General features: G+C 36.6%; 1 protein-coding gene across 1 annotated transcript; it reads left to right on the top strand.

Annotated features, from left to right (window-relative positions):
• Positions 1 to 7802: 7802 nt before the first annotated feature.
• On the top strand, positions 7803 to 16299 carry LOC131004906 (DExH-box ATP-dependent RNA helicase DExH10-like). Its single transcript, XM_057931674.1, has 17 exons — positions 7803 to 7903; positions 8265 to 9321; positions 9762 to 10076; positions 10265 to 10369; positions 10450 to 10518; positions 11198 to 11365; positions 11446 to 11517; positions 11602 to 11718; positions 11927 to 12151; positions 12272 to 12430; positions 13298 to 13387; positions 13552 to 13644; positions 13939 to 14092; positions 14361 to 14509; positions 14639 to 14734; positions 15388 to 15480; positions 15865 to 16299. Exons 2-17 carry the CDS (start codon positions 8347 to 8349, stop codon positions 15973 to 15975), a joined length of 2991 nt encoding a protein of 996 aa, XP_057787657.1. The 5' UTR covers positions 7803 to 7903; positions 8265 to 8346; the 3' UTR covers positions 15976 to 16299.
• The last annotated feature ends 1911 nt before the right edge of the window (positions 16300 to 18210 follow it).

The raw sequence follows: 18210 nt of genomic DNA, 5'->3' as shown, positions 1-18210 counted from the left end.
ACACGCCACACATGTTCCACTCCGACGATTGAAAAAATTGCACTTTTTTATTACACCAAATATCATGAACTTTTTCCGAATTTTATTTTTTCCATAATTTTTTATTTTTCATTCTTCCCAGAATTCCTCTCTACCTTACTAAATTTTTTTTTTCATTCTTCACCCACCCACGCACCCAGAATCCCATAAATCCATTTTCAAAGTAAAATTACACATGAGCAATCATCCAGAAGGAATAAAATATCATCAAAGCCTTGATATTAGAGTTTACAAAGTAGCTCAATCAAAAAGGGTATTATCAGTACCTCAATCAAAAATTTCATCCAAACCTTAATTATATTAGTTTATCCAATAACATTACTTCCACAACTACTTCGCTTGGCTTTCTTGAGTTGGTAACTCTTTTGTGGTTGATGCTCGATCACTTGTATTTCTAGACCTTCCAGCACCTCAAGGCCATCTACCTCTTGGTCTAGGTGGCACAAAAATCACCCTATTTGTTCAAAGTAGTTCAAGATCTTATTCAACCAAAGCATTGTATAGTACTCACATGCAAATATATGTTTCTAGTTACTTCACTTTGTAGTACACCAACTCCACTCGTAGTTAGTGTCTCTCCTTCCTTATCTGAGTTGTGGATGATGAAGATCCACCAACTGTTGCAGCTGACCTGATTGTTTCTGTTCTTTCGGATGAAGAAGTGATTGGATTTTTTCTCTGTCTCCCTTTCTTTCCCTATATAAATTCATATGAATAAGTGAGTGGATATATTAGTTAAGAAATAAAGGTGTGGCTGTGTTTGTAACATTATAAAAAGTAGATCACTTACAGGAACCTTTTGTGGCTTCTCTAATGCTTCATTCTTGCAACTCCTTACATTGTGGCCTACTTGGAAGCACTTCCGACATGTCATTCTCACACCTAACTCCATCCCCTCAATCTCATCTCTATCCCATTTCCTCTTTTTCTTTGGCCTTCCTAGCATAACTCGAACCTCAGGTGGCTTGACTGGCAATCCCACAGCTTTAGGCCACATCTTTTCACCATTTATGGGTTCCATCCCATATTTATATGCTCTCAAATACTTATCAATGCTATAACATTCATGAACATAAGCATCCACATCTTCTTTCATGAAATTAATAGCTGACAAAGCATGAACACAAGGAATCCCAGTGAAGACATCATCCTCTAAGTCTAAGTAACCAAACTTGTCAGGATCAAATCCTGATAAAACGGTAACCTCACCCTAACATAGCAGCTAGCAGATTTTCCCAATTTCACAAACTTACCACCATGATGCATGTATATTCCAAACATGTCACTGCAATGACAAATTACCAAACTTTAAGGAAATCATAAGAAAGAGGTCGAACACATCAAGGGGATTCATTGAAGAAGATTTTGTTAAAGTAGCCGAGTTCTTTGATGGAGTTGTAAAATTGGCCCTAAAGATAAAGGCTGACGCAAATTGTTCTTAATTCTATCATTTCTTGCATTTTACATTTACTTTATTGCTTGACATGATCTCTCCCAATTTTGCTAACCGTATATTTATCTTAATAACAAAGTCATTTTCTGCAATCATTAGGAACCAAGTTGAAGGACTTTTTGTCATCTATGATGTCTGACACTCATCAATCTGCACTATCAAAGCTATGTCCTACTAAATGAATACATAAACACAACCTACACTCACACTACACAGCCCCACAAGCGTGTCCAGAAAATAAAAGAATGAGGGAATACTAACCTGCTAGAGGGGTGGCGTGCAGCGGTTGGGGCGGCAATTGGTGATGCTGCGACGTGGAGAAGAGGGGTGGCGTGCAGCAGTTGGGGCTGCGACGCCGCGGCATGGAGAAGAGGGGTGGTATGCAGCGGCGGCGTGGAGAATAGGGATGACGTGCAGTGGTTAGGCGGCGACTGACGACGCCGCGATGTGGAAAAGAGGGGTGGCGTGCAGTGACGGCGTGGAGAAGAAGGGTGGCGTGCAGCAGATTTTTAGTGAAGAAGAAGACAGCGGCAACGATTTTTTCTAATTGATAATAGGGCTTTTTTGTGTGATTTTGTTATTTGAGTAATTTTAAATGGGTAAAGGTTACTTTCTGTCCCATCATTTTAGCGAATTCTAAAAACTGTCCCAACCTCACGATAATATCAAAATGATACCCAACCTATCAAAAAAATATCGTCCGTGTCCTATTAAAATTTTCTGAAGACCGGAAATTGACGTGGACGACTGGAGAGCCTACATGGCTTGCCTACGTGGATTGAAAGGAAAAAGAAAACTAAAAACTAAAATACACGTAATTTATCATTTCATTTTCTTTTTTTTCTCTGCAATTTCAGGCAAATGGTCAGCTCTTCCACCGCCAATGACTTCATCCCTCTCTCAAGTCGCGGCTGCTCTGATATCGACAAGGACCTCCGCTCGATGTCTCGCCTTCTCCCCTGTTGATGTGTTGTTGCCGCTGCTACTGGAGGGCCGGCAAGAGTCATCGTCGGCTTGCTTCCACAAATCACAATTGTGCTCTCTTCTTCCTCTGGCTCGACAACGAGGTATCAATTTACGTCCATTTCCCCTATTAGACTCGAATTCTTCTACAATCTGATCCAAATCTATAAATTTCAGATTCACAGAAGAAATAATGGGCTCGGAGAAGAATCCTAAAGCAAATAATACGAAAAAGAAGAAGAACGAGAATAATTTCTTTACCCCCTTTCTGCAGACGATAAATTGCAAACCCTAACCACTCGTTCCTCCTCCGTCGAGCTACCCTTTTACCCACCATCGGTTACCACCACTACCACCATCGGTCACCACCACTCCAGCCCTTTTACCCACTGACTCTATCAACTTTTTGGTGCGCTGTCATTCTCGAGGCGGATGTAGGCTACGCCATCGAGGCAGTTGGGAGGGAGCCCTCTACTGTGTTGCTGGCGGGGGGAGGAGGAGCTCCTCTACTGGAGCAAAGTTGCCGTAGAGGGCGTGTTTAGGGCGGAATTTGAGGTGCTTCATCTTTTTGAATAGCTGCGCGGCGAGGTGGGGCCAGCCGGAGCGACAGTAAGCGAAGACGCAGGTGTTGAGGAGGGTTGAGGACGGCGGCGGACGGGGTGGATGGCGTGTTTAGGTACTCGGATGCGATTTGGGATTGGAGTAGGGCTTTGGCGTCGTTGAATTTGTAGTGGGAAATGAAGGAGGTGAGAGAGAAAAGAGATGAAGGGGGGAGGCCAGGGGGGAAGAGGGGTGAGAGGGGCGACGGATTGGGCCTAATTGAAGAAGGAGAGGAGGGCGGAAAGGTGGCGGTGGAGGGCGGAGGAGGAGGGAATGAAGTGGAAGATGTCGGGAGTTAGCTGGGGGAGGTAGGGTGATAAGCGGCGTTGAGGGTGGGTGTGGCGGGGTTGGCAGTCTTCAGGAATGTAGTGATGGTGGAGATCTAATTTTAAGAGCCATATTTAGAAAAAATCCAGCTAGATTCGTCCACGTCGATATGGCCATGTTGTAACTCCGACAATTCACATCAGTTTTCGATTATCGGAAAATTTTAATAGGATATGGCCGATATTTTTGTGATAGGTTGGATATCGTTTTGATATTATCGTTAGGTTGGGACATTTTTGAGAATTCGCTAAAACGATGGGAAATATATATTCCACATCAATATTATGTGTAAATTTAAATCAACATCAGCGCCACGTCAACTTTCCGGTCACCGGAGCAAAAAATCATGGGAAAATGAACAACTAATTCAATCTGTGATAAAAAAAAATATTTTTTTTTAATTATGTGAAAAATGAAATTCGGGCAAAGTTGGTGATATTTGGTGCAATTAACCCTAAAATATATTGCACAAAACAAATTCATGCAATACAAAGTCTCAACATAGAAAAATAAGTCACTAAAAATTCAAAATAAACAAATCTCAATGTTCAAGTCAATAATAACAAGTCTTCCAAATTACATTTCCTAAGAAAAAAGTCTCCATAGTGTATTGTTTTTCATTTTTAATATTTTTAATGTTATTCATAAAATAAATATAAAATATAAAATATATATTAAATAAAACGGATCCACGGGTCGGATTTGGATCTAAAATTTCAAGATCCAGATCTAGATCCGTTTTAAAAATTGAGATCTAGATCGAGATCCAGATCCGTCGGGTTCAAAAAATTGAGATCCGAACCCTGAAAAATGGATCTGGATCCACAGATCTGGGCCAGGTCCAAGATCCACTACCATCCCTAATTATGTCTAGCTAAGTTTATAGATTTGGGCAAGACATAGATGATGTGGATATGAACTTATAAACTCGTGAGGTTTAATAGTGTGCTTAAGTAATTGCATGTTGTGTTCCCGAAGTGCTGGACATTATAACCAAATGTCTAATTCGACTTGATTAATTAACAGGCCTTTAATTAATTGAGAAGACTTAGATCACCAATAAATCAAGATTATAGGGTGTGTACGATCACTGTGCGTCTTGAGAGTATTTGCGGGGCATGAAAGGTTGAAGTAGACTACGGTCTGCCTAAGTTCAATATCGGGTCTATCTAGGTCTAAATGATTCTCAGATTAATTGAATGCTCTGAGGTGTCCTATTGCATGGTTAGGTTGAGATGGTTTAGTGGTATATGGTGTCCCTTATCTTAAACATACTTAAGGATAGATTTTCTTAGATGATGGAAGTGCACGTGACAAGTGAGAATGAGGGCACAGGCCATTGGTAAGTTATAACCGGTAGACACAACATTGTATGAATATCTTGATCAAGGAACGAGTGTAAGAGATTATCCACATATTCGACGTTTTGACTGGATTGCCTTTCATTATTGATATTTCCGTTCAATGTTTTCAGTTTATTTAGTTATTTCGAGTCAAGTTGAATTTAGTCCTGAGAGGTGTCTTGTGATCAGGACGATAGTTCACCCACCATTTTTTTATTTTTGTTCGTGACAAGAGACGAGCTACACTAACTCCCTATGAGATCGACCTTTGCTTACTATTAGGCACTACGCCTGTCTTGGGCAAGGTTATAAATTTATTTATACGTTGACCAATACGACAGCTTCGATTAAAACCCGAAGTACGGTCGCGTCACACCTCCTGAAATCTCAGTGGGGCATTCACATTCAAACCCAGGAATCACTGGAAAAAATCTATTATTGAGATTCTCAGCTTTGAGAGGTTGGTAAGTAGATAATGCAGGACATCCTCACCTGAAATTCAAGAATCCCAACTGGTTGTGTTGGATTTTCATGAGGCTTAGAATCTGAAGTGGATGTGGTTCATTTATATACGCAAATTTGAGGCTCTATTTCTCTTCTCTTTCCAACTCCACCATCTATGCCTCCACTGAGTTAGCAACCAAAATTACAACATCACTTTTATGTTTGCAATTGCATACATCTTTGAAATGTGGAAGGGAAATATGTGAAATTAGGGTTATTCCTTTGAACAAATAAGCCCAATTTAAAAAGGTTGTTGGAAGTCGTTGGGTGGTGGTGGTGGATCCCATCATATATTACGAAATAAAAAGGAAAAGAAAAAAAGAAACAGACAATGTTTAACGGACGTTTGGAAAATTGGGACATTGAGGTCTAGCTAATTGATCCAATATCGAGTATAGATGCCAAATGCCATAGAGGTATCCATGTTAGGGGTTTAAATGTTACTTTTCCATTAAAAAAAAAAAGCAAAATGATATAAGATATTGCTAATGAAAAAAATTTGGTACATACATTCACAAAGTTGGGTAGTTTAAAAAATCTCCCTTATTATTATATTGATTATTATTTTGATTACATTATAAAGTTTGCCAACCTTTTTAAGCTGCAATGTTACTTACTTCCTTTATTTCGTTTATCGATAGTTTGTCATCTAGCCTTTATTTAATAAATCAACGAATGAAAAAATTAAAGGAAAAAAAATACTTATTAATAGTTTTGTGGTCTCTATTTTATTTAAAAAAATAATGAAAGTTGAGGCATGTTACATTACGTCTACCTATAATAAAAGATACTCCCTCCGTCCACGAAAGAACCTCCTATTTTTCATTTTTGGGACGTCCACAAAAGAACTTCCTATCTATTTTTGAACTATACCCCACCACTTATAATTCTCTTACTTTTCACTTTTCACAACTCCCAATATTAATTATAACACATTTTCATCACTCCCAATGTACTCAACTACCTTTTATCCACTCTCAATACACTCAACAACATTTTTTCTTAAAACTCGTGTCTCTCCCTCCTAGGAAGTTCTTTCATGGACGGAGGAAGTATATAATAAGAAACATCATGATATATTTTTATTAAGGGTTAATTACCTGTAAATTCACAAACTTTTATTATCTTCTAGTTTTTCAATGATACACTTCTAAAGATAAAAAATTAATCCAATAATTAAAAATTAATTCTTAATGTTTCCTAGGGGTATAATTATCTCCAAATTAAAGTTGAGTTGGACATCAAAATTGCCAGGGTGGCACGATTGTATAAGACTAGGATCGTTTTACTCGTCAGACGGTCGCGCCACATTAACAATTTTAGTGTCCGACTTAACTTTAATTTGAGGATAATCATACATGTGGAAACATTAAAAATAAAAGTTGATCAATTTATAAGCTATTAACTTTTTTATTAATTGTGAAAATTTTGTTGTCATTTTTATAATCAATATTATTAGTGTATTCATATATACTACACATTCACTTGGAATATGAATATCAAATAAAATAAATGGTGTAAAATATTATTTGGCCATATATAACTAAAAAATCTTTTGTATCCACATAATTAATTAAAATTACAAATTATAATTTTTTAAAAAAGTTTAAGAATATAAAATAAAATAAAAAAAAATCATTTTTCATAGAATAGGAAAATAATAAGAGAGAAAGAATAAGAGGTAAGAGAGAAGATACTTTTAGATAAAAAATTTATTTTGTATAATTTTTTTCATCTTAAATTATTTTTCACATAATATATAGAAATAATATACTCGCATGAATATTCAGAGGAAAGAAACACAATATTTGGTCACTTATTGAAAAAACACAAAATCTGGCTATTTTTTACATTTTATGACTATTTTGTCCTTGAAAAAACACAAAATCTGGCTATTTATTACATTTTATGACAGTTTTGTCCTTAATTAGGGAGGATCAGATTCGGGTTTGCGTGGGTTAGGCGCACATGACACTATTAGTGTCATATACTCAGTGTTGCATGAATGAAACTTATGGCCATATTAGTGCCATATACCTGTGTGTGCTGATATTATTTAGATAGGTAAAGTTAGATGACTATCTTGAACACTTTTCAGTAGGGTTTAGATGATCTATTTATGGTTTAAATTATCTGTTTAGGGTTTAGATTATCTATTTAGGGTGTAAATTCTCCATTTAGTGTACTACACGAATGATACTTATGGTTATATTAGTGCCATTAGTGTCATATGTAGTGTTGCACAAATGATACTTATGGCTATATTAGTGCTATATATCCGCGCGCAAACCCAAATTCGACCCGAATCCGATCCGCTTTAATTAAGGGCAAAACAGTTTTTACAAGTAATAAATGGCCAAATTTTATGTTTTTTCAATTAGTAACCAAATATTATATTTTCTTCTTCAAAATAACTATTTCAAAAGCTCAAACTAAAATTCTCATAATGATTTTTATATTGAATATTTTACCATTAGTCAAATTACATTATTTATTAAAAAAAAGGAAAGATGAAAAAATGAAGATAAAATAGAGATAAAATACCGATCATTTATTATTATTATTATTATTTAGATAAAACACCCATCATTCTTCTTAAACCCTAATTCCCCTTCTCCCTTCTCTGCATCTCCAATTCCAGAGTTTGGGGACACAACAACAGATTCAAGAAAAGGTATTTATGGAAGATGATTTCACTTTACATTTCTTTTTTATGATGAAGATATTGAATTAATTTTGTTGGTGTGATTACTGAAATTCATGTTTATGCGTAAAATTTGCTGAAATGACGTTTGAAATTTTGAAATTGTTGCCGAAATCATGTTTATTTAATATGTCTGCATCTCCCGATTCTTACATTCTCGCATAGCCTCAGCGCCGCCTCGCACCTCAGCACCTCCGCGCGTCGAGGCGGCCGCCTTTCGCCGACGAGGCGCGTATACACAAAAATCTTACAGAGGCGCCTCAAGGTGTCCGCTCCAGCGATTTTCACAACATTGGATTTAAACCCGGTTTTTTGTGATGGTTTGTTACAGATAAGTGGCGATACTAGTATAAGCTGGGAGAAGTAAAATTTGTGGATCTGTTTTTAGCAAGTTGAACTTTAAGTAGCAGCAGATGGACGGTTCTCCTACATCCATTAAAAGGAAACAACCAGAAGAGGGTTCACAAGAACAACAGGAAAACCAGGTGCAAGACTCTGCCTCTAAGAGGCGTAGCTTATCTAGGACTTGCGTGCATGAGGTGGCAGTGCCAAGTGGATATGTTTCAACCAAGGATGAATCAATTCATGGCACCCTTGCAGATCCCATATATAACGGGGAGCGAGCTAAGACCTACCCATTCAAGCTTGATCCTTTTCAGGAGGTTTCTGTTTCTTGTTTGGAGAGAAATGAGTCTGTTTTAGTCTCTGCTCACACTTCTGCTGGGAAAACTGCAGTTGCGGAATATGCAATTGCCATGGCTTTTAAAGAGAAGCAAAGAGTCATATATACTTCTCCTCTGAAAGCTTTGAGCAATCAGAAATACAGAGAGTTGAGTCAAGAGTTTTCAGATGTTGGATTGATGACAGGTGATGTCACACTGTCACCTAATGCAAGTTGTTTGGTGATGACTACGGAAATCCTCAGGGGAATGCTTTATAGGGGTTCTGAGGTACTGAAGGAAGTTGCTTGGGTCATATTTGATGAGATACATTACATGAAGGATCGTGAAAGAGGTGTAGTTTGGGAAGAAAGTATTGTCTTCTTGCCCCCTGCCATCAAGATGGTTTTTCTTTCAGCTACTATGTCAAATGCAACTGAGTTTGCCGAATGGATATGCAATATACACAAACAGCCTTGTCATGTGGTCTACACAGATTTTAGGCCGACACCTCTACAACACTATGTGTTTCCTGTGGGTGGATCTGGTTTGTATCTTGTAGTTGATGAGAACGAGCAGTTTAAAGAGGGTAACTTTTTGAAGCTCCAGGATACTTTCAATAAGCAAAATCCTGTTGATGGGAGCAAGAGCGCGAATTCCAAAGGCAGTGGCAGAATTGCTAAAAATGGAAATGCTTCAGGCGGTTCTGACATATACAAAATTGTCAAGGTTAGTTGGCTTCAGAGGTTGCCATGTTCTGCTTGGTTTCAAGCTAGGTATCTATATTTTCTATACGCGCAAAAATAATACTCCCTCCGTCGGCCAAAAGTATTCCACAATTACTATATTTGGCGTCCGCAAAAAGTATTCCACTTTCCTTTTTAAGCCATGGTCCCACTATCCACCTTTATATTTTATCCTTACAAACACTCTTTATTTACAAAAAACCCACCCCAAATTCAATATCAACCACACATCTCATAAAGTGGTGGGACCCTTTCTCCACTACATCAACATCATCACACATTTTATTAAACTCCGTGCCCGGCCAAAGTGGAATACTTTTGGCGGACGGAGGGAGTATATATTTTTGTCGGTTTATGGTTTTTCTTGTTATTCTTCTGTTCTTTATTATTTTATGATATTCTCACAAAGTTGTTGATTTGCAGATGATAATGGAACGGAAATTCCAACCAGTCATAATTTTTAGTTTTAGCAGAAGAGAGTGTGAGCAACATGCCATGTCCATGTCCAAACTTGATTTTAATACTCCAGAGGAGAAAGATGTTGTGGGGGAAGTGTTTCGAAATGCTATCCTATGCTTGAGTGAGGAGGATAGAAATTTGCCTGCCATTGAATTAATGTTGCCATTACTTCAGCGAGGCATTGCCGTTCATCATTCTGGTTTGCTTCCTATTATCAAAGAACTTGTAGAGCTTCTCTTCCAAGAAGGGCTTGTTAAGGCCCTATTTGCCACAGAAACGGTATTGTCATTTCCTGCTGATTTGCCTTTTAGTTAAATTTTTCAGAAAGTGATCCAGATCTTTCAACAGTGTCATCAATTGCTAGAATTCTTCACAAAAAATATCCTTACGTACACTTTTGTTTAAAATCATAGTATATCTTTATTCTTTATTATGTTGTAAAAAAATTTATTTACTTTGTATGACAGTTTGCCATGGGGTTGAACATGCCTGCAAAAACTGTTGTTTTCACAAGTGTGAAAAAATGGGACGGTGACAGTCATCGTTATATCGCATCTGGTGAGTATATCCAGGTGAGTAATTTTATTTCTTAAAAATACGTGCATTGTATCTGCTACCTTTAACGGCTCTTAATATATATACATGTATGTAGATGAGTGGTAGAGCTGGACGTCGTGGTAAAGATGAGCGGGGTATCTGCATTATAATGGTCGATGATAAGGTAAAGTTGGTATTCTCTTGGTTTGGTTGGAAAATATCTCCCTCTTTGGAAATAATTTCCCACTAAAAGATGTTTTACAGAGAGAGTTTATGAGCTTATAGTATTATCAGTCCATATGCCTTAGAAATAGTAATTATTTTGTTTGACACATCCACCAAACAATGTGTAATGCCCTAGACATGTATAATTATTCTTATTCATTATTTATCATTTCCTTTGTGCCTAAGATTAGATATTATAATAATACTATATAGGACCTCAAAAACCATTTTCTTATGTTATATGGAAAAAAGAGTGAGGGTAATTCCTTTAGCAGTTTCCATTAGCCATGCCTGAACAAGTAGGCACCATGTTACTGTGCTTGAAAGCCTAATAATTACTCAAGTCTTGAGCTATGCTGGCTCTGTTGACAGTATACTAGTGTGATTTTTATCTCAATAGATCAGCATTCCTAGTGAAGATACTATAACTGTTTTTTAGCTCTATTATTTTAATCTTTCTTGATTGTTTGTTGGTCTTCATTCAAATCTAATGCTGTTACCTCTAATCTGGTTATATAAAATGACAATTGAAAATAGATTTTGTGTACTAACGATCTAATAATTCTTCTGATTTGTTGTGTTTCATATAAAGAACAGTTTATCTTAATTAACATTTCATTCTTCTGCTTTGACATTAGATGGAGATGAATACACTTAAAGACATGGTTTTGGGCAAACCAGCACCTTTGGTCAGTACTTTCAGGTTGAGCTATTACTCAATTCTAAATTTAATGAGTCGTGCCGAGGGACAATTCACAGCTGAGCATGTTATCAGAAACTCCTTCCATCAATTTCAGCACGAGAAGGTTTTACTTATAACTTGATTTTCCTGTGCTATGATAGATTATTTGTAGTTGCTAAATCTACGAAATTTCTGCTTTTTTAGGCTTTACCTGACATTGGGAAAAAAGTCTCACAGCTCGAACAGGAAGCTGCTGTGCTTGATGCTTCTGGAGAGGTAGGCGATTGCTTTCACCTGGAGCTTGGAACTTATTTTTTAGAATTATATCATATAACGGAGTTCTCCTATTTCACCTACTAGGCTGAGGTGGCTGAGTATCATCGACTTAAGCTTGAGTTGGCCCAACTTGAAAAGAAAATGATGGCAGCAATAACACAACCTGAAAGAGTTCTCTCTTTCCTTCTACCTGGTAGACTGGTATGTCCCAATATGGATGTTTTTTCTGATAACATCTGCTCAGGATGCATGTCTGGCAACTTTATTTGTGGCTCATTTCCAGTTCTCGATTTATATACAGTTGCTGTTGCTTTATAAAACAACTTATCTATTGGGTTGGTTGAGTCTAGTTGTAAACTTTACTTGGTTCTGTCATTTCTCACTGAGAGCTTCTTCTGTAACTTTGCAGGTTAAGGTAAGAGAAGGAGGAACAGATTGGGGTTGGGGCGTTGTTGTCAACGTGGTTAAGAAACCACAAGCTGTATCAAGTTCTATGCCAGCTGCACTTGCTTCTTCACGTGGTAACAACTATATTGTGGATGCCCTGCTCCACTGCTCTATGGGCACAAGTGAAAATGGTTCTCAACCAAAACCTTGTCCTCCTCGTCCAGGAGAAGAAGGTGAAATGCATGTGGTAAGTTGGATATGTCTAAAAAGAAGGTGGTTGTAACTGAACATATTTGTATTCTGTTATCGTGCTGCAACTGGTATGTGTCATTGGTTACCCTTGTGATTCATGTACTTTATTTTTCAGGTTCCTGTTCAGTTGCCTCTTCTTTCTGCAGTTAGCAAGCTTAGAATATCTGTTCCGTCCGACTTGCGGCCAAAAGAAAGTCGGCATAATGTTCTCCTTGCTGTGCAACAGCTTGAAAAGCGCTATCCCCAAGGTTTTCCGAAGCTTAATCCAGTGAAGGTGTGAATTGTTAGTCTGATGCTGCTTTACTGATATTATTTTGTGCAGTGACTACTTTGAGAATATTGTTGTAATTGTTGTGATTGGGAGTTTTGAGCCTACATATAATAGCCTCCTCCCCCCCCCCCCATGGTTAGATAAACAAATTAAGTTAAAGACCGCATGACGGTGGACTCGAACCTGAGACCTTCGGCCTCATTCATTAACCACACTGCCACTAGGCCAACACACACACACATAATAGCCTCCTTTCTTTAAAAAATGTGTGTCATATTGTTGTTCTGACAATTGGCTTAGAAGATTTCTAGGTCTTAATGCGATACTCGGAGATTTTGATATTATCTAATATAGCCAATTAAGTGCCAAGGTTCATGCAATGTGATTGGCTTAGCATAATTTGTTGCTTATAATTACTCCGAAAATGTGAATTTTTTTTTAGTGTATGTATACTTATCATGAAACCGAGACAGACCATGGAGAGCTAGAAAGCAAACTAGAAGCGAAGAGCAAAGTGGGCTGGTGATGGGGCAAAAAAAATGTTATCAGTCAATTTAATGCTGCACTTTTTGTTTTACCTAAAAAAAATAAAAGTGCTGCACTTTATTTTTTATGGTTATATTTGCATCATCACAGATTGCCTCACCGTGAGCATTATGCAACTCCCAATGTGGTTTGATCTTTTGTGTAAGAGTGATAAATTGCCATAAATGTTTAATAATTGTATTTGCACCTTGTTATGACTTATTTTTAAGTTCATGTTTCTGATATCCTCAAAATTTGTCTGTTATATGGAACTATTTACTGGACTTAGTCTGGGAGAGGGCATCTGTTTGTGAAATATGTATAATATATATAAACTTTTATCAGGATATGGGAGTTGATGAGCCAGAATTTGTTGAGTTGGCTAGCCAAATTGAGGAGCTTGAGCAGAAATTGTTCACTCATCCACTGCACAAGGTATGTAAAAATGCCCCTCCTCTTCCTTTCTTCTCCCGCTTACATTTGGTTCTGTTTGCTTGTTTTCCCATTAATCTGATACAACAAGGCTTAACTGGCATTTTTGGGAGCATGCTAATCAGCACTTTTACCCGTGTTTGCCGAATTCTGTTTGTTGCTTCTAGTCGCAAGATGTACATCAGATTTCAAGTTTCCAGAGAAAAGCAGAAGTCAATCATGAAATTCAACAGCTAAAGTCAAAAATGCGTGATTCTCAGGTACTTCCCTCTCGGTGTTTACGTCCTGCCTTAAACTTCTGCACTGGCTTCTTACTCAAGATTGGTCAACACTGATATACACATTCAGTTTTTATGTTGTCTTGACTAATGAATACCTGAGTCCCTTCTTCTGTCTACCTTCCTTGGTAATTATATTAAAGCCTCGGTTTTTAAGGTTGGCTTCATGGTTCCAAATACATCATGCTTATTGATTAATTTAAGAACTGTTCTCCTTTTCTTCACTCCCCTCCCTTTGGGTTCTTCTAATCAAATACATATTTGAACATTTTTTAGCTTCAAAAATTTCGCGATGAACTTAAGAATCGATCACGGGTTCTGAAAAGACTGGGCCATATTGATGGTGACGGCGTTGTTCAGTTGAAGGGACGTGCAGCTTGCCTTATAGACACTGGAGATGAGCTCCTTGTCACAGAATTGATGTTCAATGGTGAGCTCCCTATAAGTGATAGATATCTCAAATTCATGTATGTTCCTTGTAGCAGCTAGTTTGAGCAGCAATTATATGCTGTCTGACTTTTCTTGGTGTAAATCGATAAGTAACGTAGTTTTCTTTAGCCTTCATAATATGTGCTTGCTGACTCAGTAGAAGAATTTTTTGTTCGATTATAGTTCCAATTCTTCTGTAATGTATTGTATTCGAACTTGGTAACAAATCATAGTGTTTTTATTTTGGGTTCTGTGTATCATTTGGACAGGTACCTTCAATGATCTTGATCATCATCAAATTGCAGCTCTAGCTAGTTGCTTTATTCCTGGGGACAAATCGAGTGAACAGATACATTTAAGAGCTGAACTTGCTAAACCATTGCAACAACTTCAAGATAGTGCCAGAATGATAGCTGAGGTGTCTTTAGTTTCAATCTAATAACTGTTATTCCTAATTAATTTTTTTTTCTTGGAAAATTAGTTCCCCAATAAAAAAATATATAGTTAAGTTTATTTAATGACAAATAGAATATGTTGTATTTTGCAGATACAACGTGAGTGTAAACTCGAAATAAATGTGGATGAATACGTTGAAGCATCAATTAGACCCTTCTTGATGGATGTGATTTATTGTTGGTCAAAGGTCAGTTTATTGCTTACACCATCTCCTAAAGGGTGTGTAAAACTGTTAGTGATGCTGAAAGTTGCAACTTGTTAACTATCTTGTGGAATGTAGCCAGTCTGTATTTTTATTCAAATATGCATGACATTTTACTTAATTGAAACTTAGCAAGATTGCTTTTGGATACCTCCTGTCTATAGGGCTGCTATCACATCTTGTGTTGATAATATTGAAGCATTATCACCTCGTCGTTGTAAATTTTCAATTTGTATATTCGGGTGGAAATTGAACATGTTAAAAATACCCAACTTTTATAGTAACATGTAGGTTCTATCCAAATTGTATAACATAGGCCCAAATCACGTGCAAGGACAAACTTGCCGACTGGCAATGGCATTTTCTTCGTCATAAAGTGTCAGAATGTCACTGATTTTCATGCAAAAATTTGTCACATCCAGGCGCATTTTAGTTTCTTCACTTAAATGTGGGTTTTTCCTACATGTTTTCATAAAAGTGGTATTTTTCTTTTTTACTTATGAGCAGTGTACGCTTACCCTTTACCACTTTTCTTTTAACATTGGAATTGAAGTCTGTTAATTTGTTTGAGGTTGTTTATGCAATTGAATTTTTGTTGTTGATATTTTTGAAATTGATTTCCTTCATTTTTTTTCCAGGGAGCATCTTTTGCAGATGTTATTCAAATGACTGATATTTTTGAAGGTAGCATCATAAGGTTGGCTAGAAGGCTTGATGAATTTTTAAATCAGGTATCAGTTTTTTCACTATCTTGAAGTAGCTTCTGAAAAGATTTCATGTGTTTGATGGACTTCCATTTCGAGACAGTCGGTTTCAAGTTTGAAATCCCCTCCCAACCAAAACAGAGAGAAAGATAGTAGTGACGGGACTTCCAAGTCATGTTTCCATCCACTAATCTTTTCTAATAAAGAACAGTATAGTAAAGGTCTTTTGAGAATAGTTTTTCAGTTTTTCATTCTCTTACCATTTCTATCGTACTAAGGATAGCAAGTCATTTTCACATCATTGATTGTTTTGTTTTTTGAAATAGGGAACATGTAAATTGTTTATTTTCTGCCATTAGCACTCGATATCAGTTTTAATTTATGCATCTATTATGACTCGTGAACTTGCAGTTGAAAGGTGCTGCTCATGCGGTTGGCGAGTCTGGTTTAGAGGAGAAATTTACAGCCGCTAGCGAAAGCCTTCGTCGGGGGATAATGTTTGCGAATTCATTATATCTTTGAAGTGATTGAAACTACTGATATGTTGCTGCAAGTGAAGAACCTTGACTACCGATGAAGCTGTATGTGTTTGCCTTTCTGAAATTAGATATAGGTAACATATTCTCAATTTCTAGAATTTAGATAGCTAACAACATACTTCTCTCTATTAGCAAACCACACTCCCATCCCCTAAAAAAGAAAATGTTGTAGCCTTTAATCTGTATTATATATTCAGGGGAAATGTGGAAGAGGGGGGCGCTGGGTGATAGTTTTTTGGTAGATTAGCAAAAAATTGTGAAATTGAAAGAGATTTTTTTGAATGAAGATTCTTTATTGTCATGGCCATTTGAGTATAAATATTGACATTTATACATTTCTCATAATTACGTCAGTTATATAATAGGGTCGCTTGATAAATTATGGATGGTTGCCATTTTTCGTTGTTCTTTTCTTTTCTGAATTCCTGTTGGAAAAAGGTTTTCCTTTTTGCATTGCGGAAAATGGGTTTCACAATCTGAGAAAGCAAAGTACTATGTGTTATAGTCTATAAATAGTTTGAAAGTTTTCTGTTTTATTTACAAAATTGTTACATGTCTTCTATTATGACAGAAGTAATGTTGACAAAACTCAAGTGCTAATGTTAATTATTTTCTTAGTTTTTAGTTAATGGAACTCTTTCACTAATCAGTGAAACTGGAGGCGACATACTATCCTTCTTAGATTTGATGCTTTTATCTCGTTGCAATGCTCGAGGATAAATCAATCTTCCCAAAATTAGCGGTTGCGTTCCTTCTAGTACTGTACCAATTTGTCTTCTAGTTTTGGCTAAATTATCCAAAATAAATTTGAATTTTCACATCAACCAAAACTTCGTTAAATCATCACTATCTGACGGCTAAAATTAGATGGATGTTAGATTATGATAAAAAGTTGAAAGTACATGTATTAGTGGATATTATTGATACTATGGAATATTTCTAAGAGTAAGTCAATAGTTAGGATAATTTAAACTTTAGTTTCAAGGGAAATACTATATCAAATTTCGCTATCCTTCATGCGTTTCTTGAGAAAAATAAATAGTCCCTATGTCCCGCAAATCTTGAGTCAATTCTTTTCGGCACTAAAATTAAGAAAATACTCCCTCCGTCCACTAATTTTGGCCTACTTGCTTTTTTGGTCCGTCCACCAATTTATGTCCTATCTATTTTGGGTAAGTTTATAATCATATTTTAATCAAAATTGTGGGTCCCTTTAATAAATTGTGGCCTAATTGCATTGACTTTAATAAATTGTGGGTCCCTTTCTCCACTCAACTAATAAAAATACATTTTTTCTTAAAATCCGTATTTTGCCTCCTAGGCCAACAATTAGTGGACGGAGGGATTAGTATTTAGTGTGTTAAGTGTGGTAGGTGAAAAAATGAAAAAGTAAATAAAGGGGAATTTTTTTGCCATGTAAGAAAATGATTCAAGATTCGTGGAACGGTCGAAAAAAGAAGGTGATTCAAGATTGGTGGGACGGGAGTATAAGAGATACTCCCTCCGTCCACGAAATGAGTACCCATATTTCCTTTTTCGTCCGTCCATAAAATAAGTACCCATTTCCTTTTTAGGCAAGTGTACCTCACACATCCCTTTAATTAATACACTAAAAAAGTGGGACTCTTATTCCACTAACACCACACTCAATAACTTTCTTAAAACCCGTGCCGTCCACAAATGGGTACTCATTTCGTGGACGGAGGGAGTACAATTTACCCATATGAATATACACACATTAAGATATACTGATTTATATATGGACTTAATTACTGGTAACATTGTTCGCTCCTTTTAACTTTTTTTATTTAGTTGAAAGGTAAAATGAATGTGTGCATGGATTAGTTTAGTGATAGTTATTTAAGGACAAATATATCATATTAAAGTCAACTATCAAACGATTTTAAAAAATTTATGTCTCCTCAACTAAATTAAATAAATAAGTAAAATTGCAAAAAAACTCCATTACATATGAACCCTTTCAAAAACATACCCCAATGTATGGATAATTTTAAGACTACCTCAAACCTTTCAATTTTTCCAACCTCAGTTCCGATATCTCGATGCTGATTATGCAATAAGAAAATTCACATACAAAAAGGACATGTGGGATTGTTGTGTTTTTTATTTTTCAAAATACATTTCTATCCTATCATTTGCACCCTTACTTAAACACAAAAATACCCTAATATATATGTAACTAGTACACCACCCAACT

The sequence above is a fragment of the Salvia miltiorrhiza genome, unplaced genomic scaffold (assembly GCF_028751815.1).
Source record: "Salvia miltiorrhiza cultivar Shanhuang (shh) unplaced genomic scaffold, IMPLAD_Smil_shh original_scaffold_468, whole genome shotgun sequence".
Lineage (NCBI taxonomy): Eukaryota > Viridiplantae > Streptophyta > Magnoliopsida > Lamiales > Lamiaceae > Salvia > Salvia miltiorrhiza.
This window is presented reverse-complemented; position numbering and strand designations above follow the sequence as displayed.